This window comes from Delphinapterus leucas, chromosome 9 (assembly GCF_059928025.1).
Source record: "Delphinapterus leucas isolate spDelLeu-1000000601 "Yukka" chromosome 9, BTC_Dleu_Yukka2, whole genome shotgun sequence".
In the NCBI taxonomy this organism is placed as follows: domain Eukaryota; kingdom Metazoa; phylum Chordata; class Mammalia; order Artiodactyla; family Monodontidae; genus Delphinapterus; species Delphinapterus leucas.
The window spans coordinates 14630347-14655420 of NC_143137.1; the positions used below are offsets into that span (position 1 = coordinate 14630347).

General features: G+C 44.1%; 1 protein-coding gene and 1 non-coding gene across 2 annotated transcripts in view; both read left to right on the top strand.

The window, feature by feature from the left end:
• The window catches only part of ZC3HAV1 (zinc finger CCCH-type containing, antiviral 1), a 65673-nt gene that overhangs the window by 35077 nt on the left and 5522 nt on the right, over positions 1-25074 (top strand). Inside the window, exons 4-12 of the mRNA XM_022580127.3 lie at positions 738-1502; positions 2308-2406; positions 4798-4921; positions 6744-6918; positions 12385-12505; positions 15993-16095; positions 18772-18862; positions 19683-19813; positions 20187-20317. Of these exons, the coding sequence (XP_022435835.2) occupies positions 738-1502; positions 2308-2406; positions 4798-4921; positions 6744-6918; positions 12385-12505; positions 15993-16095; positions 18772-18862; positions 19683-19813; positions 20187-20317 (1740 nt within the window). The remainder of the gene's footprint in view (positions 1-737; positions 1503-2307; positions 2407-4797; positions 4922-6743; positions 6919-12384; positions 12506-15992; positions 16096-18771; positions 18863-19682; positions 19814-20186; positions 20318-25074) is intronic.
• LOC115801759 (U6 spliceosomal RNA) lies at positions 24654-24760 on the top strand. Its single transcript, XR_004022097.1, has one exon. It is a non-coding gene; the product is annotated as a U6 spliceosomal RNA (small nuclear RNA).

Here is a 25074-nt window from a genome sequence, read left to right on the forward strand (position 1 = left end):
ACACGCACATGCACACACTTCATTCATGCACACACACCCAGCACAGCACACTCCACATATAAACATCACACGCATGCACAACGCACTTTGTACGTACTCACGAGCACACATGCTCACCCCCCTCCCTCCTGTCTGCTTCCCGGGGGTGTGACTTACCACGTTTCTAGAGAGAGGCCAATTTTTCTTTTTTAGATATTACTCATTTAAGCTTGGGCATTTGCGGGGCTGGACGAACAACTCTGGAAAATTCTCAAGCTTCAGTGAAATCCGACCTCTGTTGTAGTTTCTTTTGTTGTTGTTGTTTTATGTATCATGAATCCGTAACTTAGGTACACCTGTATCACAATATGGGCAAACTCTAAATGATTTCGGGGAACTCCTCCCTGATTTGTACTCGTCTGTCTCTCCATTTACCCTAGCGGTGAGTGACTTGAACTAGAGAATTGTGGACAGCCCCATCTAAGAGTGTGGGCATTTGGGGGCTACATCTAAGTCCCACGAGAGAAGCCAAGCAGAGCCAGTGTCAGTTCGACCTTTATCCTAGGTCATAGGCGGTGTTTTCTGCAGGGCTGGCAGGGTGACAGATTCCTGCATTGTCATAAGCACCTTCTCGAGATTTTCACACAAAAGTAATTTGATAGAACTTCGATAGCAAACCTGGAGAAGCTGAGGCGGAACAGGGCAGGGAAGTTAGTCACGTTAATACCAACTTCCGTTGTTTGGTTTTTCTTTCCCAGCTCCTCCTTCACATCGCAGAGACGCGGCATACAGAGGCAGAAGCAAGAGCAGAGACCGGGGCAGTGGGGACTCTCTTCCATCTGCTGCAGCTTCTGCCCAGAGGTCCTGCCCCCCCAGTCCAGATCCCACCGGCCGCGGGTCTCCCCTGGATGATGGGCCTGTCAAGGATCTTGCCCACAAGTTCACGCATTTGGGAAGTCAGGAGTGCCCTCCGCCTTCCTCAGGCTCGTCTGCGGCGTCCAACCTTGGAGGAACCGGTCAAGGGGGAGCAAGCCAGAGGTTTGCAGAGAATGGCAGTCCAGAGGATCTTTTCTATGGGAATCACAGCAATACTTACGTCACTTTTGATTCGACATCAGCTCCCAAGTGGAAGGGCCCCGCATCCTGGCAGAATGACCAAGACACTAGTAGAGAGAGTTTGTTTTCTTCCAGTCAGGCTGTCGCCTTCTCGCCTCTTGGTTCTCCACAAATACCTGAAACCATCACCACCAGAAAGAGCACGGCCATCCTTTCCTCGGACTGCGTGAACACGGAGGGCAGACGTGGGAATCAAGACAGCCAGCATTTCCCGCTTTTTAATAATAATGTCGATGACATGGCCACAGATGCCACTTCCGTGAGATTGTCAAATTATAAAACCACAGCCAGTAGGCAGAGAGAAAAATCTTTACCTAGGGGTCAGGACACCGGAGTGACTCGCAGCCATCTGCAGCCCGCTGGCCAAATGACAGCTGCCGACGATGGGGCCACGGCCTTTGTTAATGGTAAACACACAGAGAAGACATTCTGGGCTAGTCTGTCCACAGTGCCACCAAATGGCTCTAGTAAAGTGATAGATGAAACTACCGATGTAGGTAAAACTGATGCCACGAGTTTTGGCTTTACGTCGGCAGTCAGTGGGGAGAAAGACGTGTTACGCTCTGAAAGTCAGAGGCTGACAAGCCAGGTTCTGCCCACACATGGGGAGACCACTGCCCCGACACAGAGCAGCACTCACTCTGCCCAGGGTCCCTCATTTTACACCTTCCTTAAGCAACAGAGCTGCAGCCTAGGGGACCCATGGTCTGAACTCTGCTCAAATGCCTGTTCCCCCTGCCAGTGAGATTACAACAAGGGCTCAGGCTGGGCTCTGTGTGAGTCACTGAGGGACAGAGAGGGGCCCCATGTCTCATGTCTGCAGCACAGCAGCTAGGGCTAGTGGTTTCTCTTTGCATGTCCCTTAGCAGTATTAAAGGGCAAAGGGGTTTTGGTTAAGGAGCACTTCTGATGAGGAGATTGACATATGAAGATGGAAGGACCAACCCTAGAACTGTATAGAATAAGTGCTACATTTATTCAGAACAGGAATAGTTCAACTATGGTTTAAGAAATAAACATAACTCTCAGGTGCCCCAGACGTTCATGTTTGCTTTCGTGTCTAGGCTCTCCTTAGCAGCAGTACATGAATCATAAGAATTTTCTTGAACGTGGCCCCCATTTCAGATATTCTTCCCCACTGTAAGACCAGATATCTTGATTTTCGGTTTAAATGTTAGGATCAGCATACATGCATCCTCTTTTTTTTTGTAGATTCCGTATCTGACGTTGCGAGTACCGAATGTTCTACGAGGGATGAACATGGCTCAAACGAAATTTGTCTTGACCATCTGTATAAGGGTTGCCAACTTAGTGAGTAACTTACTTAAGGACTTTCTAGAAGCAGAAACTTTATTAATAGTAATATGGCTAACATTTACTGTGTACTGTGTGTCAGGTGCAATGCTAAGAATCTTACATTCATCTTCTTTAAACTTCACATCAACCCTAGGTTCTGTTGTTAACCCATTTCGCAGATGCACAAACCACCCACTTCACCACTGCATGATATTATACGTTCTCCTTTCACAATTCAGTTTTAGGTGATCTGTTACACTTAATCAGGGACCCATCTTTTTGCACACGAAAAGCAAACAAAAGTATCCTAGCAGACACATTTTCAAAGTTTGTGTCCTGTCGTGATTTAGGCATTGCCTCTCTTTTGGGCCGTGGGCTCTAGTTGCCATGTGTACTGAGGGACCCGTGCTCTACACGAACAATGTCTTGTGTGTCTTTGCAGTCAATGAGCCACACCTGTCCACACTGTTGCCTCCCACTAGGATTCCTGCAGAAATGTTTCCCACAGGGCTGCTTGGGACACAGAGCTGCCCTCTCACTCTTACACCACTCTTTCCCTTTCATGCCTCCACCCCAGGCCTAGGCATCATGTCTGATTCATTTGCTTGATTACTTAGTGGTCTTAGACGCGTTCACCTTGTGTCTGAAGAGGAGATTCTGCCCTGCGTTCCCTAAATCAAAAATCTTTAACTTTAAAATATTTTCTTTTTAATTATGGTAAAATACACATAACAGATTTTACCATCTTAAATATTTTTAAGTGTACAGTTCAGTAGGGTTCATTACATTCGTATTGTTGCACAACCAATCTCCAGAATTCTTTTTATCTTGTAAAACTGAGACTCTGTACCCTTTAAACAACAACTCCTCCTTTCCCACTACTGGCAGGGAAGCCCCTGGCAGCCGCCATTTTGGTTTCTGTCTATAAGTATGACTTCTCTACGACCCTCATATGAATGAACTCACACAGTATTTGTCTTTTTCGGACACTGGCTTATTTCACTTAGTACAGTGTCCTCAAGGTTTATCCATGTTGTAGCCGTTGTGAGAATTTCCTTTTTAAGGCTGAATACTATTCCATTGTATTCTATCACATTTTGTTTATCCATTCACCCATTGATGGGTACTTGAGTTGCTTCTACCTTTGGCTGTTGTGTATAATGCTGCTATGAACACAGGTGTACAAATATCTGTTTGAGATTTGCTTTCAGTTCTTTTGGGTATATACCCACAAGTGGAATTGCTGGATTATATGGTAAATGTATGTTTAAGTTTTTGAGGAACTGCCATACAGTTTTCCATGGCAGCTGTAGCATTTTATATTCTCACCAGCAATGCACGAGGGTTCCAATTTCTCCACATCCTTACCAACACTTGTTTATTTGTTTTTGTTTGTTTGTTTGTTTGTTTATAGCAGCCATTCTAATGGGTGTGAGGAAGGTTATACTTTTTGAATCAGCCAAATCCCAGGCAGTGCCACTCTGGATTTCGTTGTGATGTCTAAGTCTGCCTCTTTTTATTCTAAAGTAGTAACACATCTTTTAGACATTTCAAAACGGTTGAAACATAATGCAAATTGTGAAAAATAGAACTGTTTTCTGTACTCCTGTATTATGGACTTCTAACATTAATTCATTCTTCAGCAAGCATTCATTGAATGGTCATCTTTTTCATGCCCAGCCCTCTGCCAGTGAAGCAAGGGAGAAGTAAGCTAAACAATGATGCAGGCCTTTTTTTCAATGAGTTTGTTGTTAAGGTGGGGCATCAAATTTGGGAGCTCCCTGGCGGTCCAGTGGTTAGGACTCTGCATTCTCACTGCCGGGGGCCCGGGTTCCATCCCTGGTCGGGGAACTGAGATCCCAGAAGCTGCGCGGTGCGGCCGAAAACAAACAAACAAAACATGCACAAATTAGAAAACTGCGTAAAATGAGTAAATACGTAAATAAAGCACAAACTGAGTCCCGAGCACTGGCTGAGGGAATATAAAACACAAGTCAGTTCAGAAGAGCGCGAGATTAGTGAGGGAATTCTTCTGGGAGAGATGAATTTTAGGTCAGGGCTTCAAGGAAACACAAAAGCAGTTGCCTATGCTGGAGAGCAGTTTGTCTCAGTAAATCCACGTGTGGGGTGCAGAGCGGGTAACTGTCAATTTATAAAGATCTCAGATTTCCATGTGGGTAACATGGCTTTTTGGGGAGCAGAGAATTTTGTTTTCTGATGAGTCTCCATGGGTCATAATGGAACCTGGAGTTTGGGGCAATGCAGGTAGGGGCCAGCATGAGCACAGGTGTAGCTGGGAAATGTGCCTGCAGGACAGGCAGAAGGGGAAAGGTGGGCCGTGAAAGGATGGGGAGAGTCAGCAGTGAACTTGGCCGAATCGCTGAGACTTCTTTTCTGTCTTTTTAGAGAGATGCAACAAAGTTCACTTCCACCTGCCCTACCGGTGGCAGATGTTACTTGCAAACACCTGGGTGGACCTCCCGCTCATGGAGGATATTGAGAAGGCCTTTTGTGACCCCCAAGTCTGCACGTAAGTTGGTGGCCGGTCTGGCTTGTGAGATGCACAACATCATCGGAAGAAAGCCCAGTGCTATGCTTATGGGAAGAAGAAAAAGCAGTTTTCCTTCAGAATCCCATTCAGGTTAACTCTTGAGATAAAAATGGCAAACGCCTGCTGAGTTAATGAAGAAAAATACGTAAGTGGGGCAGGTTTGAAGTCACTCAGAGCCTCGCTATTACAAGGGACTCTGGGAGTATTTGCTAACTCAGGTGAAACAAACAGGGACACAAATATGTGTTTAGTTAATATTTGTCAGTGTGTCCTGCTGAGCAACACAATGCGTAGGTTGGTTTGTATTCCTATCAGCTCATTGTAGGACTATCACAAGTACTAAATGATGAGCTCAGAAGAGCTTTGACTTAATTTCATAGTTTGAGAAAATGATTTGAGTCATTTCCTATAGTTCTAGGGCAGGATTTTGTTGTATACTTTAGCATTTTATACCTTCCTCTGTGTTCGCTATTTTCTCTACCCTGGAGGTTTCTAAGAGGCTACCTTATATTTCTGCTTCTATTAGGGCTGATATGGGTGATACCACCCATGACCATATTTATAAGCTGCATCCTGTTTTACAAGGAAGTTCTTTGGGGGGAAAAATATGGATGTGTCGTCGTCTGCAAATTTAGTGAATTTTTGGTGGAGATTCTGTGTTGCAACCTTTTGCCACTAGAGGGTGGCGTCAGCTGTTTTGCTTCTAGGTGTATTTCTCCCCCCAGGTAAATCTGAAGCAGTGTTTTTCAACCTTAGCGCTATTGACTTTTGGGACCAGATAATTATTTGTTCTGGGTGGGGGGCAGTTTAGCATCATTCCTGGCTTCCACCCACTGCATGCCAGTTGTGATAAACAAAAACGTTTTTCGACATTGTCAAATGTTCCCTGGGTCACAAAATCGCTCCTGGTTGAATATCACTGATCTAGGAGGTGTTTCATAGAGCAGTAACTCTTAAACTTTTTGGTCTCAGGAGCCCTATATAGTCTTAAAATGTATTGAGGATCCCAAAGAACTTCTGTTTATGTGGATTATAGCTATTTATATTTACCATATTAAAAATCACAACTGAGAAAAATTAAATATTTACTGATACATTAAAAATAACAATAATAAACTCATTCATGTTAACATAACATTTTTTGATAATTATATATCTAACTTATATATAGTTATATGCATATATAACTGTATATAAGTAAAACTATAAAAATAACTTTTCCAAAACAAAACAAAACCAAATTCACTGAGAAGACTGAAATTGTTATATATTTTTGCAAATCTCTTTATTGTGAAATCAAACATCATGTAGCCTCTGGAAAACTCCATTGTGCACCTGTGAGGGTATGAAGGTGAAAAAGACAGGTGATGTCTTAATATCATTATGAAAATAACTTTGACCTTGCTGGCTCCCAAAAAGGTCTTGGACCACACTTTGATAACTATTTGAATAATAATTGAAAAAAACTGACCTACTGTGAGTTTCTAACTGACTTTCTAACAAACATTGAGCCAATCCATTGTTTTGTGTGGGCACAGTTGTCTATGGGGCATATTTTTTGAGGGAAGAACACATTCTGTGACACCGTTGAATATGTGGGGCAGGCAGGTTACATTACCTCTCTGTAGTTCAGTTTTTTCTTTTATGTGTAAGACCGAAAGCTGTATAAGGGAAATTCAAAGATCCCTTTCAGCTCTCAAGGTTTAATTCTATCCTCTTATTAGGGAAGACCAGAGTGTAGAAAACAGAAGCATTTTGTTTCAGTGAAGCATTTTGTTAACACTAAACTTTTCCCTCTCAGCATTTCTATTGGAAATTATAAAATCAGTTTCCAGAAGATGACTTGTGATTATAATCCCATCCGACGTCTCTCCACGCCTTCATCTGTCACAATGCCGGCCGGTTCTCTCTTCACCACAAAATGGATTTGGTACTGGAGAAATGGATATGACAAATGGGTTCAATATGGAGAGAAGGTGAGTACCATTCCTCCTTGTGGACGCTCTTGTATAAACTTGCCAACTTCAGAAGAAACTAGTAGTACAATGTCTGACACCCACGTGGTTACCCGTGGAGCATGGACATGGTAGAGGAAGTAGTGCTTTTTTACATGATACCCAGCAAGCATGGACTCCGATTGCATCATAAAAAATTATAATTATTTTTAAGGAACTCCTTGATCCATGAGCCAGCCAATATCCTTCTTTCCTCGCTATCGGGGCCTGGGCTGGAACCTTGAGCTAGCTTTCTATGTACTAGTACATAAATGTACAGAGACTACTGCTTTCAGCCAGAAGAGGAGCAGGACTGAGAAATCAGAAGACTGATATAGATGGTTACTAGGATGCAGTCAGAGTCTGGATTCAGATGGACTAGAAGATTCTAGACTTACCCGCACAGGGACATAGTAAAGGGAGAGAAGTTTATTTTTTTTAATTTAATTTAATTTAATTTTTTAAAATATCTTTATTGGAGTAGAATTACTTTACAGTGGTGTGTTAGTTTCTGCTTTATAACAGTGAATCAGTTATACATATACATACATCCCCATATCTCCTCCCTCTTACGTCTCCCTCCCACCCTCCCTATCCCACCCCTCTGGTGGTCACAAAGCACCGAGCTGATCTCCCTGTGCTATGCAGCTGCTTCCCACTAGCTATCTGTTTTACGTTTGGTAGTGCATATATGTCCATGCCTCTCGGGAGAGAAGTTTAGATAAGCAAAGCTTCTGTCTAGTATCCTTTCTTTCCTTTGATTCATAGGATTAGAGAGAGAGAGAGAGAGGGAGGGAGTGAGCTTAAGTAGGCAATGAAATCAGAGTGAAGAGAAAGAGAAAAGAAAAGCAAGAGATGGAAATGAAGCCAAAGTAGGGACGAGGAAATGCCAGCGTCAGATTCTCTAGGGTTAGAAGTGGATGGGCTACACATATGGCTCTGCACTCCCTAGCTGTCAAAGCAAGCAAAGAAACACTATGTTATATGGTCCCCTGTGCCTCCATGAAAAGACCATTCCAGTTACTCAGGAGAAGCACGGCTTTTTCTCTGTTAGTGAGGCCTGAGAAAAGGGTCTCCTACAGGGCCACACAGAGGGGACCTTGTGTGCTGTGGTGAGTGGGGTCCTCAACCTTGGTCCCACCATCCGTGCAGTACATGGCGGTTTCCCAGTGGTCTTAGCGGCAGATACATGCTATCAAACAATCTTTCACAGAACCTAAATGAGCGAACTAGGGTGAAGCAGAGGTGCCCTGTGCAAAGAGGACGGGGCTCAGGGCTCTTTGCTTTCCCCTCCTGCGGTGACCTGTCAAGCACCTCGGCGTGAAAACCCCTGTGATATTTAGCTTCGTACGGGCTCTTCTTATATTTAAGCCGAGGATGGTGTCAAAGTGCAGTTCCATAAAAGTGATTCTGTGAGGTGCCTGTGGAAATAGAAATTATAAACTCAAATTCTTTAGCCTTGGTTATTAAATAAAATAATTAAATAAAACGAAACGAAACGAAATGAAATTAAAATAGTAAACTATAGGTCTCAATGGTTCTTATGTCAAATACTTGCAATTTTCAGTAAGACAGGGGAGAAGCCTTAGAAAATATTTGTATTCTAGTGACATCATGATCCCAGAGACCAAAAGGAACTTTAAGGGGTAAAAGATCATATTTAAATTTACACAGGTTCTGTCACTCATGTCCCCTAGTAAAACATCAAGAAACTTCCTGATAAAACTTCTTTAATATGAAGTTATCCCTGGGATATTCAGTCTGTGTTAAATGCACGGTTCTAGAATGTAACTTTCTACCTACGAACACAAAAAATGTTATAGTCATTGAATCTGTGGCACTTGTCTGTTGTAAGAAATGGAATGTGTTCTTTGAGGATGTGAATAAACTCTTACTGTCTCATATTAGTTAGACCCATCATTATATAAATTGAGTGGGCACTTCTGTTATAAAAGGAAAAAAAAGAAAGGAAGGATGGGAAACCAGGCCCTGGGTTTGGTGTTTTCCTTGCTGGTCATCCAAGTAAAATAAAAATGGTGGTACCGGGAGATCTGAAACACAAACATAAGTTGCAGCCTGGTTTCTTTCATAGTTCAGTGTATTATGTATTATGGTCCAAGTTTACAGCTGTTTGATGACCTGGTTTGAGCCAGTGTACAGGTTAGAATATTTAGAGAAAAGAGTGGACTGAATAGTTTTCAGACAGAGCCCTACAGGTTTTATTTCTTGCAACTGAATTTTTAATAAGAGTTGCACATATATGTATAGCTGATTCACTTTGTTATAAAGCAGAAACTAACACACCATTGTAAAGCAATTATACTCCAATGAAGATGTTAAAAAAAAAAAAAGAGTTGGGCAACTGAGATTTCCGGGTTAGGAACCTCTCTGGTAGGAACTGGGAGAAATAGAAACTTTTGCCAACAAAGGGTAGATGCATATGTTTGACAGTGAACCCTCTGGAAGGTAGAATTGATATATGGCAGTTCAGGTGCTTAACCAGGACTTGTACCTACATGGATGGTGGACCAGGAGAGGACGGTGGGCAGCAATGGTGCAGGATGGAGTTACAGCAGGAGTGACTGGAGGGCAGAGCCAGGTAGTAGTCATGGGCTTTGCATCAGGGGGTGCAGATCCAGACCCTCAAGATGTTTACCAGCAGATAGCCAAGCTTAGTAGCTGTGAAAGCTGGCCTTTTGGGGCAGGAGTCCATGACCTGAGGGAATTGCCCAGGACAAGGGCAAGCCGTAGCTCTAGAAAGCCGAGATCAAGGCAAACATGTAGGTACAAGACAAAAGCCAAGACCTGGTAACTGAAACTGAGGTATAAATTCAAGTCTTCTGGGAGAATGCATAATTGAAGGCTCTACCATTCATTCATTCATTCACTCACCCATTCAGAACTGGAGTACAGTGAGGGCAGAGCCAGAGGAATGTCCCCATGAACCATGAGAGGCTGTGCAGATGCTCAGACACTGACTTAATGGCCTCGTTCTGTCCGGTATGACAACCACTAGCCATATGTGGCTATTTAATTTTTTTTTTTCCCCCAGAGAAGGAAGGATTTATTACTTGCAGCAAGGAAGAAGAACACTGTGGATCTTTCCCAAAGCAATGTCTCTGGGGCTATTTAATTTTAAACTTAAATTAATTAAACTTAAATAAAATTAAGAATCAGTTGTTGTCACACTAGTCACACTTTAAGTGCTCTACCAGCAGCTGTCCCAGCAGCCACATGTGGCTCGTGGCTACCGTATAGGACAACACAGAGAAATTTCCATTGTCAAAGAAAGTTCTAGTGAATATGGCTGATATGGACCCTAAAGCCTTGCTGGTCGAAGTCAGGTCCGCAGACCAGCAATGTCAGTGTCATCTGGGAGATGTTCAAAATGCAGGCTCTGGGGCTTCCCTGGTGGCACAGTGGTTAGGAACCTGCCTGCCAATGCAGTGGGCACGGGTTTGATCCCTGATCCGGGAAGATCCCACGTGCTGCGGAGCAACTAAGCCCGTGCGCCACAACTACTGAGCCTGTGCTCTAGAGCAACTAAGCCTGCGAGCCACAACTACTGAGCCCACACACCTCGAGCCCGTGCTCCGCAACAAGAGAAGCCACGGCAATGAGAAGCCTGTGCACCGCAAGGAAGAGTAGCCCCAGCTCGCCGCAACTAGAGAAAGCCCGCTTGCAGCAACGAAGACCCAATGCAGCCAAAAATAAAATTAATTAATTAATTAATTAACTTTTAAAAAATGCAGGCTCCAAAACTCTTCCCCCACTTCCCCTGAATCATTATGCGAATTTTAACAAGATCTGGGTGATTTACATTTACATTCAAGTTTGAAAGGCTTTGACCTAGAGTTTGCAGATTCCTTCCAGCCAGGAACAGGGTTCTGCAGAGCTGAGCAGGCAGTTGAGGGGTACAGGACTTTGGGGATGGGAAATTAAGGCAGAGATTCAAGTCATCAAACCAGGGTACCCAGGGCCCAGTGGTCCAGTGGTAGGATGCTGCACTTTCACTGCTGAGGACATGGGTTCAATCCCTGGTCAGGGAACTAAGATGCTGCAAGCTGCATGGTGCAGCCAAAAAAAAAAAAAAAAACCACAAACAAAACCCCAAAAAATCCAGGGTGCCGAGAGGTGATGGCTGCTTTCCCCCACCCTTGCTCGCAGGTGTTTGCCCACTTAAGCCATTCTTTGGGGTCTGAGGAAGGCATATGGTTTCCCAGCGAATCATCTAATCATGGAAACTCAGTTTCCTACTGCCCACCCTGGATGGCAGTCTCTTTTACAATCATCCCGATACATGTCCCAGCAGCCGTTGCAACAAACATCGTTGTGGTATGACGTAATTGTTCATGACTGTAGTTCAGAAAGTTCTGCTGAAGTTAGCCTTCTTGTTCCTTCCTCCCGTTTGTCCTGGTTCTACCTCCAGAAACACATCAAGTTTATTCCTGCTTTGCACTGTGTGCAAATACTTGAACCCAGTTTTCCTGTGCCACCATGTTCCTCTCCAGGCTAAGAGACCTCTCTATCTGGGACGCCTTCCTTGGAAGCTTTCGTTCTGGTTCTCCCCCTTTACATCCTGCAGACATTTCCATTAGGGAAGGGGAATGCGATGGATGTAGCTGAAGCCTGCAGAGTCTGGCCTGTCATTAAAGGGACTGGGAGCCCCTGCCCACCACCGGCTGCCAACAGGATCTTGCTGTCATCCTCCATTCTAGATCACGAGGAACAAGAACTCCTTACCATTAGATATTGGGAACCCCTGCTCTTGGGGGCTTATATCTGGTCTGTCATCCCTGACATAGGGTGGGGACAATGGAATGGTGGCCTAGTCTGCCCCCTTGCTAACATAACACACTTCCCTTTACTTCCCTTTCTGGTGTTCAGACCCATCATATGTGCCTTGAGGCTGGAGATTATATCGTTCCATTTTGGGGGTGCCCCTTTCATTATAGCCGGAGGAGAAGGGCTAGGTCACTCTCATTTGGACAGCAGTACACCTACTGGAATTTTACATGCTTCATACCAGCTTTAAACTGTGCTTTCTCATCGTGTGATGGGCTGATAGCTGTGATGTTCTACTTCATGGCAGGATGTTGGATTCTGTTAGACATCATGTCTGCACGTTGGGTACCAGTTGCTCTGTACACTTGAGTCATATTTTATGGAAGGTGTAAAAGACTTGCAAAGAGCTTTGTTTTTCAGGCCTCCACCAAGGGTATGGTCAGTTTCTGCAGTGTAGAGCGTGCTCTCAGCCCCGCGGTGGAGACTACAGAAGGGTGTGACGTGGTCCCACCCAGGAAACTTGGCAGTCTGATTTGAAAGGCAGGGTGCATTCCAGTTCAAATCCCACGGCTAAAATAAAGTTATATAAAATATCATAGTAGAAATTTCTTAAAAGCCTACCCTTAAGTCTTTACCTTTTTTTTTTTTTTTTTTTTTAATTAGAAAGACAATGAGCAAATTTCAAACATCGACTCTTCATACCTGGAGTCTCTGTTTCTATCCTGTCACAGGGGAATTGTGCCATTTCAGGCGGGTTCACAAAACTACGAGCTGAGTTTCCAAGGTAAGTCTTTGCGTTTGGCAGTGGTGCCTGTTGCTGGAATCCGGCCCGTGGCATCCGCGTGGGAGTGGGAATGGAGTAGCCCGGCGTGCTGCGCTCAGGACCCGGGTTCTTTTTAGTAAGGCAGGGAGTTCCGTGGGTGGGAGCCAGTGGCGGTCAGAAGGCCTGTCCTCTGGAGCCTTGGCTCTGACGCAGAGTAGCTGGGGACAGCACCGAGCACCCTGTAAAATGGGGGCATTGGATTACGTGGTCTCTGGGGGTACTTCCGGCTCTGCCATTCTTAATTTCTGACTCTAGGTGGGTTGCTTCCCAGACTGAGGCAGAATTTTCAGGTGCTGACGATTGCAGTAGAGACCTTGGGCCTGTGGGTGCCTTCTGAGTTTTATTTTATTTTATTCATTTATTTATTTATTTTTAAATTTATTTATTTTACTGTATTTATTTTTGGCTGTGTTGGGTCTCCGTTGCTGCGTGCGGGCTTTCTCTAGTTGCGGCGAGCGGTGGCTACTCTTTGTTGTGGCGCAAGGGCTTCTCATGGCGGGGGCTTCTCTTGTTGCGGAGCACGGGCTCTAGGCGCGCGGGCTTCAGTTTGTGGCCCGCGGACTCACTGTGGGATCTTCGCGGACCAGGGCTCGAGCCCGTTTAACCACTGCGCCACCAGGGAAGTCCTCCTTCTGAATTTTAGAACCTTGCTGTTCCTTTTAGGCCTCATCATCTAGGTCAGTGGTTTTATCCATCACCTTTTCTAAAGACTTTGCCTTCCGCCATGTTTATTTGAGCCTCCATAGGAAGATTTTCTGGTTACCTTCTACCCATCTGTCTGTTGTGTTTAGTAAAAAACCAGGGCAGAAACTGCTCTCCCTCTGAATGTACTGTCCCATCGGCTGCATCCATGGGACACCCCCTGCGTGTGGTCAGATACTTGCCTTTCCAGGACCCAGCCCTATAGGTGCTTTGAAAGAGGTAAAGGAGATTTTGTCAGGTCTTTGACATTCCCAGGTTGTACCTGAGATTTGGGTCCTGTACCAGTTATGGCGTGTTAAGTCATATAGCTTTGAAGGGCCATTATACCAACTTCTGTGGAAAGCAACCTGGCAATACATATCAAGAGATATTAAAATATGCTTGCTTTTTTATTTTCTCAGGAATCTTTCTAAGGAAATAATTCACAAGAAAAAAATAAGCTATAGGCATAAAGGTCTCTGTTAAAGCCTTACTTATAGTACTGAAGTAGAGGAATAGCTTGTGTACCAGTAAGGTAGTGACTGAACACATTAAGGTATTAAATTTCAGTGGAGTATTGGGTGGTTGTTAAAAATTATGATTATGAAAACTGTGCAGTAAAAGCAAAATTTGATATTGTTAAATGAAGAAGACAGAACCCCAAGTTTGTATTTCTGTACTTTTTGGTTTTTATGTTATATTTAAAACAGAAATGAATTTTAAAAAAATTTAATGTGCATGATAAGTGCAGGAATGTATGCATGTGGACCAAGACTAGACGGCAATAGAGAAAAATAAAAATCTCCTCTGTTGGATGGTCAAATTAAAAATGTGCTTAAATTAAAAAAATTTTTTTTGGTGGTATTCTCTGTGGTGAAATGTGGTGGAGAGATGAGAACCAATATACCTTGTTCCTGAGTCTGAACAATTTTAGCTCCATAATTTTGTTCACTTGGTTCATAGAAACCAGTTCAGAGAAGTTTGCAGTGTTCCAGACTACTTTCTTTCTACTTCTTATTCGCTCTTATTCATTAAACTAGTATTAGAGTGTCAGTTGTGTGTTAGGCCCCATTCTGGATGCTGGCAAACCAGGCAACTTCAGAAACTAATTACAGCTACGGGGAAAATGAAGCAATGTGATGAGGCAGAAAGAGGATGGAGGAATCATGGGAGGGAGGCTGCTTTTATCTGAGGAGGAAACTTTGGAAGGGAGGGGGCAGCCCATGCACATGGGAAGGAGGTGTGTAAGAGATGAGAGAAGACGTTGAAACTTAAATATTTTATGAGCTGGAAACCTCGAGAAGGTTTTGAGCAGGGCTGTGGCATGATCTGATTTGCTCTTTCTGTCATTGTTTGTTTTGTTGATGTTGATGTAAAACTACTGAGGCGTAATTGCTGCAATAAGATGCACCCATTTTAAGTGTGCAGTTGGATGAGTGCTGACAAGTGAGTGCAAATACTATTCTAATCAAGATCTAGAATGCTCCCATCAATCCAAAAAGTTTCCTTATGCCCCTTTGCAATCGGTCTCTCCTCTGGAGCCAGTTTACTTTGTCACTATAGATTAGTTTTATCTGTTCTAGAATTCCATATACATAGAACCTTGTAGTGTGTACTCTGCATATGGCTCACTTCTCTCACTCAGAATACTGTTTTTCACTCATCTATGTTGTTGCATATAGAGTAGTCCTTCCCTTTTCATTGCTGAGTAATATTCCATTGTGAGGATATACCATGGGGCTTCCCTGGTGGCACAGTGGTTAAGAATCTGCCTGCCAATGCAGGGGACACAGGTTTGAGCCCTGGTCCGGGAAGATCCCACATGCCACGGAGCAACTAAACCCCTGCGCCACAACTACTGAGCCTGTGCTCTAGAGCCCGCGAGCTACAACTACTGAGCCCGCACGCCTAGAGCCCGTGCTGTGCAACAAGAGAAGCCACCGCAATGAGTAGCCCACGCACAGCAACCAAGAGTAGCCCCTGCTCGCCACTACTAGAGAAAGGCCTCGCTCAGCAACAAAGACCCAACGCAGCCAAAGATAAATAAATAAAATAAATTTTGTTTATGGATATACCATGGTTTGTTTAGCCATTAACCTGTCGATGGGTATTTGGGTTGTTTTCACTTTTTGGTTCTTGTAATAATGCTACTAGGAACATTCAAACGCAAGTTCTCGTGTGGATGTAGCTTTTCATTTCTCTTGGATAAATACTAAGGAGTGGGATCGTTGGATTGCATGGGCAGTGTATGTTTAACTTTATAAGAAACTACCAAATTGTTTTCTAAAGTGGTTGCACCGTTTTATACTTTCACTAGCAATGTACGATGATTTACTTTTTAAAGAGCTCATGCTGCTTGCAGCTTAGACTTAGGTGTACAACATGTGTGAATTGAAGGTGACATTTCACATTTGAGGTAGGAAAAAACTTCTAAGATATAGCTACCACATTCCAACCCATAATCGTTGAAGCCTGTCATGGGTGACGTAATCTGGCTGCCCTGGCTCTCTTTACCACCTGACTTTGATTTAAAGATTAGATTAATTCAGGAATGCTCATTTACCTCTTTGTTTTCTGGGTCTTATACTAAGGGCAGTGAAGAATACAAGTTTTTATCATGAGTAATTTCCATCCAAAAGGATTTTCTCGATTCTTACATGTACAGTGGAGTCATGAATATTTGCTGTGTTACTAGCCTCTGAAAAATAACAATAAATCATTTCCTAGGACTGATTCTTGATTTGTGTTTTGTTTTTTCTGTCTAAAGGGATGATTCAGACAAACATAGCTTCCAAGACCCAAAAGGATATCGTCAGAAGGCCGACATTTGTGTCTTACTGGGATGTGGAGCAGGTGAAATGTGGACAAGTGTGAGTGTCTGGAACGCTGCTTGCTGGCACACGTTTGAGATGTTAACACGTTGACCTCGTTGAGTTGCTGATGAATCTGGACCCTGTTTTCTGAAATGTTCCTGCTCACATAACACTGCAATTTCCTTTTGCTTTAACAATGAGTGAGGTACTTGCTAAGCGGTACAGCATGACTGAAAGAATTCTAGAGCAGGGAGTCTGTCTTTCCCTCCAATTCCCGGGGGACTTTGGGCAGATCTCTTACTCTGGGCTCAGCTTCTTCAGCTGGGAACGGCTGGTTGTTCCCAGGAAAGAATCAAATGCACAATTACTGGGTTTTTGTTTTGCTGTGGGTTCTTCTGGATATCTTTAGTTTTGTTGAGTGGATTTATAGGGGGTGGGAGGCTGAGAAAGAAATGGAGAGAAAAAAAGGGATGTGGTAGCTGCCTGAGTAAAGGCTTTGGGGAAAGATAAAGTTGATGAAAGGGGATTTGTAAAGGAAATTTTGCTGTGGGGATTCAGTGTGACGCCTCTGTCTGCTCATGAAACTCAGTCAAACCTACATTGCTCATGAACATTTTTGGAGTTGGATTTTTTTTTCCTGGGTGATGAGTGATTATGTAAAACAGACGTCAAGGCAGGTGTGAAGTCGGTGTTCTAGTTAGGTCCTTTTGGTTGTAAGAATTAAGGTATTCCATGGAAACGGGAAGTTACTAAAGGGATAAACGTGGTGTAGTAGGGAAAACAACATTTTACAAGAAGCCAAGGCTGGGAAGCTGAGCTCTCTGAGGGCCTTCGGACCGGGAGTTGGGTCCAAGTGCTGCTTTAGGGCCTGAGCAGCCTGGGGTCACAGATCTTTGCCTGTGACCAGGTTAGCGGCCGGACTCTGGAGCTACACGTCTAGGCTCAGCTTCTGCCTGCTGCTTATGAGCTGTGTGCATTTGGACAAACTAATCACTCTGCATCCCCCCATCTGTAACATGGGCTTGATCCCGGTACATTTGTCAAGTATATCTTAGCTGCTCTTCTTCTTCTTCTTATTCCCCTGCTAAGAGACTCAGCAACCTTATGTGTATCTATGTGCATATCTGTCTTTATATCTCCTAAGACTTTCCTCTGGCTAATGCTTGACAACTTTAACCTCATTATTCCAATCTTTTCTTTTTTTCCGGTACGCGGGCCTCTCACTGTTGTGGCCTCCCCCGCTGCGGATCACAGGCTCCGGCCGTGCACAGGCTCAGCGGCCATGGCTCATGGGCCCAGCCGCTCCGCGGCATGTGGGATCTTCCCAGACCGGGGCACGAACCTGTGTCCCCTGCATCGGCAGGCGGACTCTATTCCAATCTTTATATCCCTTCAGCTGTACCTTCTGCCGCTACTACCCAATTTTCTCTGAATTTCTTAATTCCAACTCCCAAGAATTAGAATCGGATCAGCCTAGCCAGCTAAGCTTCCCTCCAGTTCTTTTAACATTCAAATGAATAAAGTAAAAATATCGCAGTGTTGAGAGGCGTCAAGTACACTCCCACCTGTCTCCCCTAGCATAATCCTCCACCTCTTCCCTCCCCTCCACAAATATCAGCTCCTCAAAGCTCTTGAAATATTCTGTATGATGAATGGTACGTAGTGATACTAAATAGTCAGCTGAGTGAGTGAATAAAATGAATTGAGAAAACTGTTCGTGGGCGGCTGTGGAGAGAACCAGCTTGAATCTTGCTGTCATGAGCCCAGAGGGGACACACTGCTTTAGGACAGACTAAGGGCTGTGAGTATTATTCTGAACAGCCCAAAGAGAAATGAACTATAGCGTTGCTGACGAGCACCTTACAACGTATTAATTGAATTTGTTCTGCACTATACTAGCATAGTATGGAAATCAGAGCTTAAAATATAAATTGGGGCCAATTTCTTTCATTCCAAAAGAATCTTCATTTTACAGAAGGCGGTATTTTTTTTTTTTTTTTTTTGTGGTATGCGGGCCTCTCACTGTTGTGGCCTCTCCCGTTGCTGAGCACAGGCTCTGGACGCGCAGGCTCAGCGGCCATGGCTCACGGGCCCAGCTGCTCTGCAGCATGTGGGATCCTCCCGGACCGGGGCACAAACCCGTGTCCCCTGCATAGGCAGGCGGACTCTCAACTACTGCACCACCAGGGAAGCCCCAGAAGGGGGTCTTTAAAGAGTTTTTTTCCTTAAAGCATTTAAAAAATTTTAATTTTCTCATTATGGAAAATTTCAAACTTAAAATTGTACAATAAATCCCTATGTATTGTACATGTTAGTAGAGAACACCCATGTGTATGGTTACTCTGAAATACAGTTCATCCAGGAAAGGCAGGATTCTTTCCCCTATACCCCTATTTTAGTGTTTATCACTTGACAAAGAAGCTGTAAGACAAACTTAATGCTAACACATTAGGACCTTTGAAGTTTAAGCAGAAATGTAAAAAAGAGTCAAGGCTTTTACATTTTAAGTCAATGGGAAAATAACAATTTACCAAATTATGAATGATTACCACCTTTTTTAAAAGCATGATTACTGATATGTGTGTACCAGGAATATGCAGGGATGTTGTCTAAAGAAGATACAAAGGGGAAGTTTTCTGAGGAACCTCACCTTAGTTGAAGTTAAGCACAGAAGGTGATTTGGGCACATGAAACGGGGAGCCAGGTGAATTTCTTTCTCTGTCTTGTTTGCAGCCATCAGCAGGTGAGGACCCAACCAGAGCCTTTCACCTCGGTATTTAGTCTTCAGCGGGACACGTGCACCTCATCCTCAAATGGCTATGTGGTACTTGGTTTTTACTTTTTAGTGGGTGAATTGTTTAAAGATGGGACAAAGTACTTTGCTACAAATGTGTGTATTTGAATGAATGAATGAGTGAAGGAGTGAGTCTGCAAAACCCTTGAATCAAGATTCAAAGGCTGACATCTAAATGGTGATTGTGTCATGTGCCACTTTCCCAGAGAACAAGTCTTCTCCAGGGCACGTCATCATTTCCAGAGTCCAGGCATACATGATCTCCTTGGGATAGATCCTCACAACAAACTTGTAAAATAGATATTCGATTCCCTACCTTACACATGAGAAAACTGGAACTCACAGTAAAAGCGACTTGTCGTTAGTTGGAGTTAACAAACAAGTTTCTATGGGAGTTGAAGTGTGCCTTACCTCATCACCTCGCCTGGTTGGGGCGAGACTCTTCCTGGATCATTTAGCCTCCACATCAGACTCCAACTTTGGGTGCAGGCAGCTCTGCTTGGGCTCCTTGGGTACCTCCAACGCCTCTGCCCCTGCACTGGCCTTAGGCAGGGAACTCACCAGGTCATTGGACTAACTAAGTCACACACCTGGGGATGGGGTGGGGACGCTCCATTTGCCTTCAGGCATAATGCTCTGTTAGCCTGAAGTCAGCCTGAACAGACGGGCTCCATGCCATCTAGTTCATCACTGGAATGGACTGCCAGATGTGGAAGGCCTAAGCCAGCTTATCCCATCTGCTGTCAGAGGCCTGGCAAGGATACTCCATGGCACAGGCAGCCATACATATGGACATATCATGCCTTAAATGTTTCCTGCTTCACACTCATATATTTTTAAATTTTTTTAGTTGTTTGAGATCAATAATGACTCTCTGGAATATGCCAAAGTGAGTCAGCATTTTAAAGCTTCCATGAAAAATTTCAAGATTGAAAAGATAAGGAAGATCCGGAACGCAAAGCTCTTGAAGGCTTTTGAAAGGTTGGTGGCCACATTATCAGGTGTCTTGACATAAAGTTTGAAAGGATTAGTGAAGATCTGTCTTTTAAGATTTATATTCACTGGTTCATTTTAGTAGTCAACAGTTTCTTCAATCTCTAGTTGTGTTTTCATTGTGTCCACCCAAGCTTCTCTCTTTCAGCTTCAGCTTTACAATTAAATGCTTTCATGTGTCTATCATTTAAAAGTTTTCATATATTTATTTTTTACAGCTGTTGCCGTAATGTTAGTAGCTCCATTCTGAAAGCTAGCAGAATAAAATTTTAAGATGATTAGACTTTAGTTGGGATTAATGTTATTAACTGGAGTGGAGGAGGAATGTTCCCGATACTAAGTCTCACATTTCTTATATTAGGAAGAAAAAGGAGATGAAGAGAGACGAGCAAATCCTATTTTGTGCAGTGAGACGCACCCATGTAGAGTCTATCTGTGCGAATAATTTTGACTGGGTCATACATGGAATTCATGACACCAAATATGGAAAAGGTTTGTATGGGATAGAGAAGCCGAACTAGTAGAAACCATCGCTCAGCCTCTACACATGCTCCTGTTATGAGATATATGTAATTATTTTGTATTAACCAGCACATCCAGGCTTTTACAGTCATGGAGAGAAAATAAGCTCATGTTAACCTGAAATGTCCAAAGTAGAGTGGGAAATTGCCGTGGGACTTGATTACTGCACCTTAGCCCTGCTTCCCTCCTGTCATTTGTGTTTTGCGGGAAGGGTAGGGCGGGGAAACCAAGGCATCTCATACATCTTGCAAGGTACTCCCCCTTGTTGATGACTTTGTCTACCATTGCTACTCAGTACCGGCCATGGCTCTTCCTGACCTATGCCCATCCTACTGCCACTGCTAGGTTCTAATCAAAGATGGGAGATGAAGCCTCTCCCATCTCAGGCCACACCGGTGGTCACACAAAATCTTTTCAGCTCTTTCTTTTTATTCCTAAATTCCTTCATGCAACTCAAAAACCAAAAACCCAAAAGCCAACCAAACAAAAACCAAAGAATCACTCATCTTTTTTTCTTTCTTTAAAAAAATTTTTTTTTGGGCTTTCCTGGTGGCGCAGTGGTTGAGAGTCCGCCTGCCGATGCAGGGGACATGGGTTCGTGCCCTGGTCCGGGAAGATCCCACATGCCGCAGAGCGGCTCGGCCTGTGAGCCATGGCCGCTGAGCTTACGCGTCTGGAGCCTATGCTCTGCAACGGGAGAGGCCACAGCAGTGAGAGGCCCGCGTACCGCAAAAAAAAAAAAAAAAAAAATTGTTTTTGGCTGCGTTGGGTCTTCGTTGCTGTGCACGGGCTTTCTCTAGTTGCAGCAAGCAGGGGCTACTCTTTGTTGTGGTGCGCGGACTTCTCATTGTGGTGGCTTCTCTTGTTGCAGAGCACAGCCTCTAGGCGCGTGGGCTTCAATGGTGGCAGCATGTGGGCTCAGTAGTTGTGGCTCGCAGGCTTAGTTGCTCCTTGGCATGTGGGATCTTCCTGGACCAGGGATTGAACCCGTGTCGCCTGCACTGGCAGGCAGATTCTTAACCATTGCACCACCAGGCAAGTCCAAGAATCACTCATCTTAAGGGAACAAGTAATAGTTTATCACATTTTCAAAGGGGGCTCAACTCATATAACTAAGATTAAATTCAACGCCCCCCGCCCCCCCGCAAAAGCAAGAAGCCAATCAGTCAGTGAACAAATATTTTTGAGTGCCTTCTATGGGCTACATGCTGGGGACACAGTGGCGAACAAGTTAGACATGCTCCCCCCCACACCATTATTTTACATGATTTAATGATTGCAAATGTTCAGCTGCTGTAGATGAAAAGAACAGGCCCTGTGGACACCTGAACAGGTTGGAGAGGTATTCCTAAGAACAGGTGGGGTTCACCAGCCTCAAAGAGTCAGGAATAATTGGTCCAAGACATGGCCACGCAATAGACTTGACCCCAGGGTAGGGGAAGCTAATGAAGGGTTTTAAGCTGGGGAATGACTAGATGAACATTTCTTAAGTTTCAACACATCACTAATACGTACTGAGAAATGTTTGGAGATAGCGGAGTAACCATCTTGAGTGAAATATAATAGGTGTGACATTTAAACCCATCAGTTTCTCATGAGTCTCTTTTTTTTTTTTTTTTTTTTGTGGTACACGGGGCCTCTCACTGTTGTGGCCTCTCCTGTTGTGGAGCACAGGCTCCGGACGCGCAGGCTCAGCGGCCATGGCTCACAGGCCCAGCCGCTCCGCGGCATATGGGATCTTCCCAGACCGGGGCACGAACCCGTGTCCCCTGCATCGGCAGGCGGACTCTCAACCACTGCGCCACCAGGGAAGCCCTCTCATGAGTCGCTTATGTCAGAAGTCAAACAAATATTTCTCCTAGAGAATGGAAATACGGTATATATATATATACGTGCTCCCGGGTCTTGGCCATAACTGACTCTAATAGTGACATTCTTGGATGCTTAGTCTGTTTCTCCTCTTTTATGAACAGAAGAGTGCTGAAATGCTCTGAAATGTATTTGGATGACTTGACAGTGTTACTCACTGGCTGTCATTCTTCCTTTAATTTGGTGAAAGGGGAGAGTTGTTCATGGCCAAGTATACGACTTTGTGTAGCATGGATGCAAGAGGCGAGGAGGGTGCCTGCAGTTCTCTGGACGTGCAGGGTGTTCCTCAAGGAACCTTTCCCCATGCCACTCTCCCTTGTGAAGGTCAGGGAGGGGTCCTGCTCCTTGGCCTGTCTCCTGTTACATGGAATTAGGGGGCGTTTTTGTTCTGTTTGTGTTTTTTGTGTTTTTTTTGTTTCTTTTTTTCAGCATGTGGGCCTCTCACCACTGTGGCCTCTCCCAGTGTGGAGAACAGGCTCCGGACGCGCAGGCTCAGCGGCCGTGGCTCACGGGCCCAGCCGCTCCGTGGCATGTGGGATCTTCCCAGACCAGGGCTCGAACCCGTGTCCCCTGCATCAGCAGGCTGACTCTTAACCACTGCGCCACCAGGGAAGCCCCTGTTTGTGTTTATTTTTAATGTTGGCTTTCCAGTCCTGTCTCCCATGATGCTGTTAATATGGTCTAGATAGACTGGTATGAACCACTGGGCCCATAATCTTGAAAAGATCAGGCAGTTATCCTAAAAGAGGCCAAGGGGCAGATCTCAAAGAGATGGCTACTCTCTGAGGGAAAAAAAAAAGAACCCCTGTTGCACACGTGAAACCCCTATGGATAGGCTGTTGTCTGTGTAATTTATACATGACTATGTGTAAGAGGTGGTAAGACATGCCTGGAAGGATAGAAGGGCTCTGGGTTACATCTTGATAAACTGGAGTTGGAAACCAGGCATGTAACAGGACGTAGAGGAGAAGAGTGGAAGGCAGGTGAGTAAGCAAGTTCCTACAGGCTGGAAGGTGGCCCAGAACTGATCAGACTGGATTGAGGAGAAGAACTGCAGCAGTTAGGTGAAAGCCACCCACCTTAACAGCAGAGGAGATTATAAAAACTCAGATTTGGATAAAAAGCAGAAGCAAAGTGAAATTAGAAAAAGAAGCACTTGTTTGGGGGGCGGCTAAGCAAGGAAGGACCTGTCTTGATACCAACTGGATTCAAGACCCTAGACGGGACATGTATATGGTCAGGGAACATGTTTAGGATCCAGGGTGCAAGATTCTGCCACCCAGGTACCTCAAGATGCCAAATGTTTAGAAAGAAGGAAACAAAAATGTCAAGATAATCTTACTATGTAGAAAACTCCAAAGAGTCTCCAGGGCATTGGAATGTTGGTGTTCTACCAGGGAGTGCGACACACGCATTCCTCTGCTCCTGGACTCCCCTGTCATCTCTGACTTTTAGCCACTGACCACCCTCTGGGCCCAGACCCTAGGTCCCTGAAAGACTGAGTCAGAGGCAAGTTGGCCCTTTTTGACTCTCAACCAGGAGACGGTTCCTACTCCTGGTCTTATTCAGAGTTCTTTCTAGTTAACAAACTCTGCCATTTTTTGCCATGTATTTCTAGATCCTATTTTGGTAATCAAAAGCTGATCATAATTCTTTGTCCTTATATATTCCTTCCAAGATTCTAATTCTCTTTGAGGCAAAGTATGTGTCTGGCTAAATGAAGGATAGTTGTGTATAAAGAATTGGAGGGAAAAAAGCATAATATTTTTGACAGTATTATCCCATTATATCAGTTATACTGAATGAATGAAAAAATGAATCAAAGCAGACCCTAGAAAATCAGCACATTGTGAAGTGTAAGTGTGATCTCTAGGACAAACAAAAGCTAGCTATGCAAAAAAAAAAAAAAAAAAAGTTGAGAGAAGAGTGTTTATGAAGACGAGAGATTGACAAAGGCCAGGGAGGCTGTGGACAGCCCAGCACAGCACACTTAAGGTGTGGTGAGGGTGACGAAAGATGAGGTTGTAGCCGTAGGTTGGGGTCAGATCCTTAAAGACCTTGCAAGCCATGCTAAAGGGATGATGGATTTTATCCTGAGGACAACTGCAAACCACCAATGGCTTTAGGAAAGAAATGACATGTCTCTGGCTACAGTGTGAAGAGAGGATGGGCAGGACCAGGATTGCAGGTGGAGAGAACAATTAGGTTGTTTCAGGAGTCCCGGCCAGAAATGAGGGTGGCCTACAGCCACGCAGTGGCAGAAGGAGGGAAGAGGATGTTGGGTTTCAAAGGATCTGTTCCTTGAAAGGGGTATTTGCAACAAGACAGAGTCCAGGTCTTAGGAGAGTGGGCTAAAAGGTTGGGTCTTTGGTTTGGATCATTTAAGCTTATGTAGACTCCAGATTATATAAGCATGATTTAAAAACAGACTGATGCTGTGCTCGCTTCAGCAGCACATATAGTAAAATTGGAACGATACAGAGACGATGAGCATGGTGCCTGCTCAAGGATGACACGCAAATGCGTGAAGCGTTCCATAAAAAAAGAAAAGAAAAGAAAAAAAAGGAGAAAAAAAGCCGTATGCTTTCTTTTAAAAATCAGTTATTTAGGGTGATGGTTACTCTTTTCTCAATGGAGAATGATAAAAATGTCCTCCAAAGATCTATAATGCCTGTATAAAGAGTCATTCTTCATTCAGTTAACACTGATAAACAAAAGTAATCATATTAGCACTCAGACTTTCTTAGAAGATAGAAAAAATTTAATTGAACAACTGTAAAAAAACCGCAGTGCCATTAAGACATATGTACAGCTATCCCTGAATGTCGAAAATAGGTTTTATGGTTAATTCCAATTGC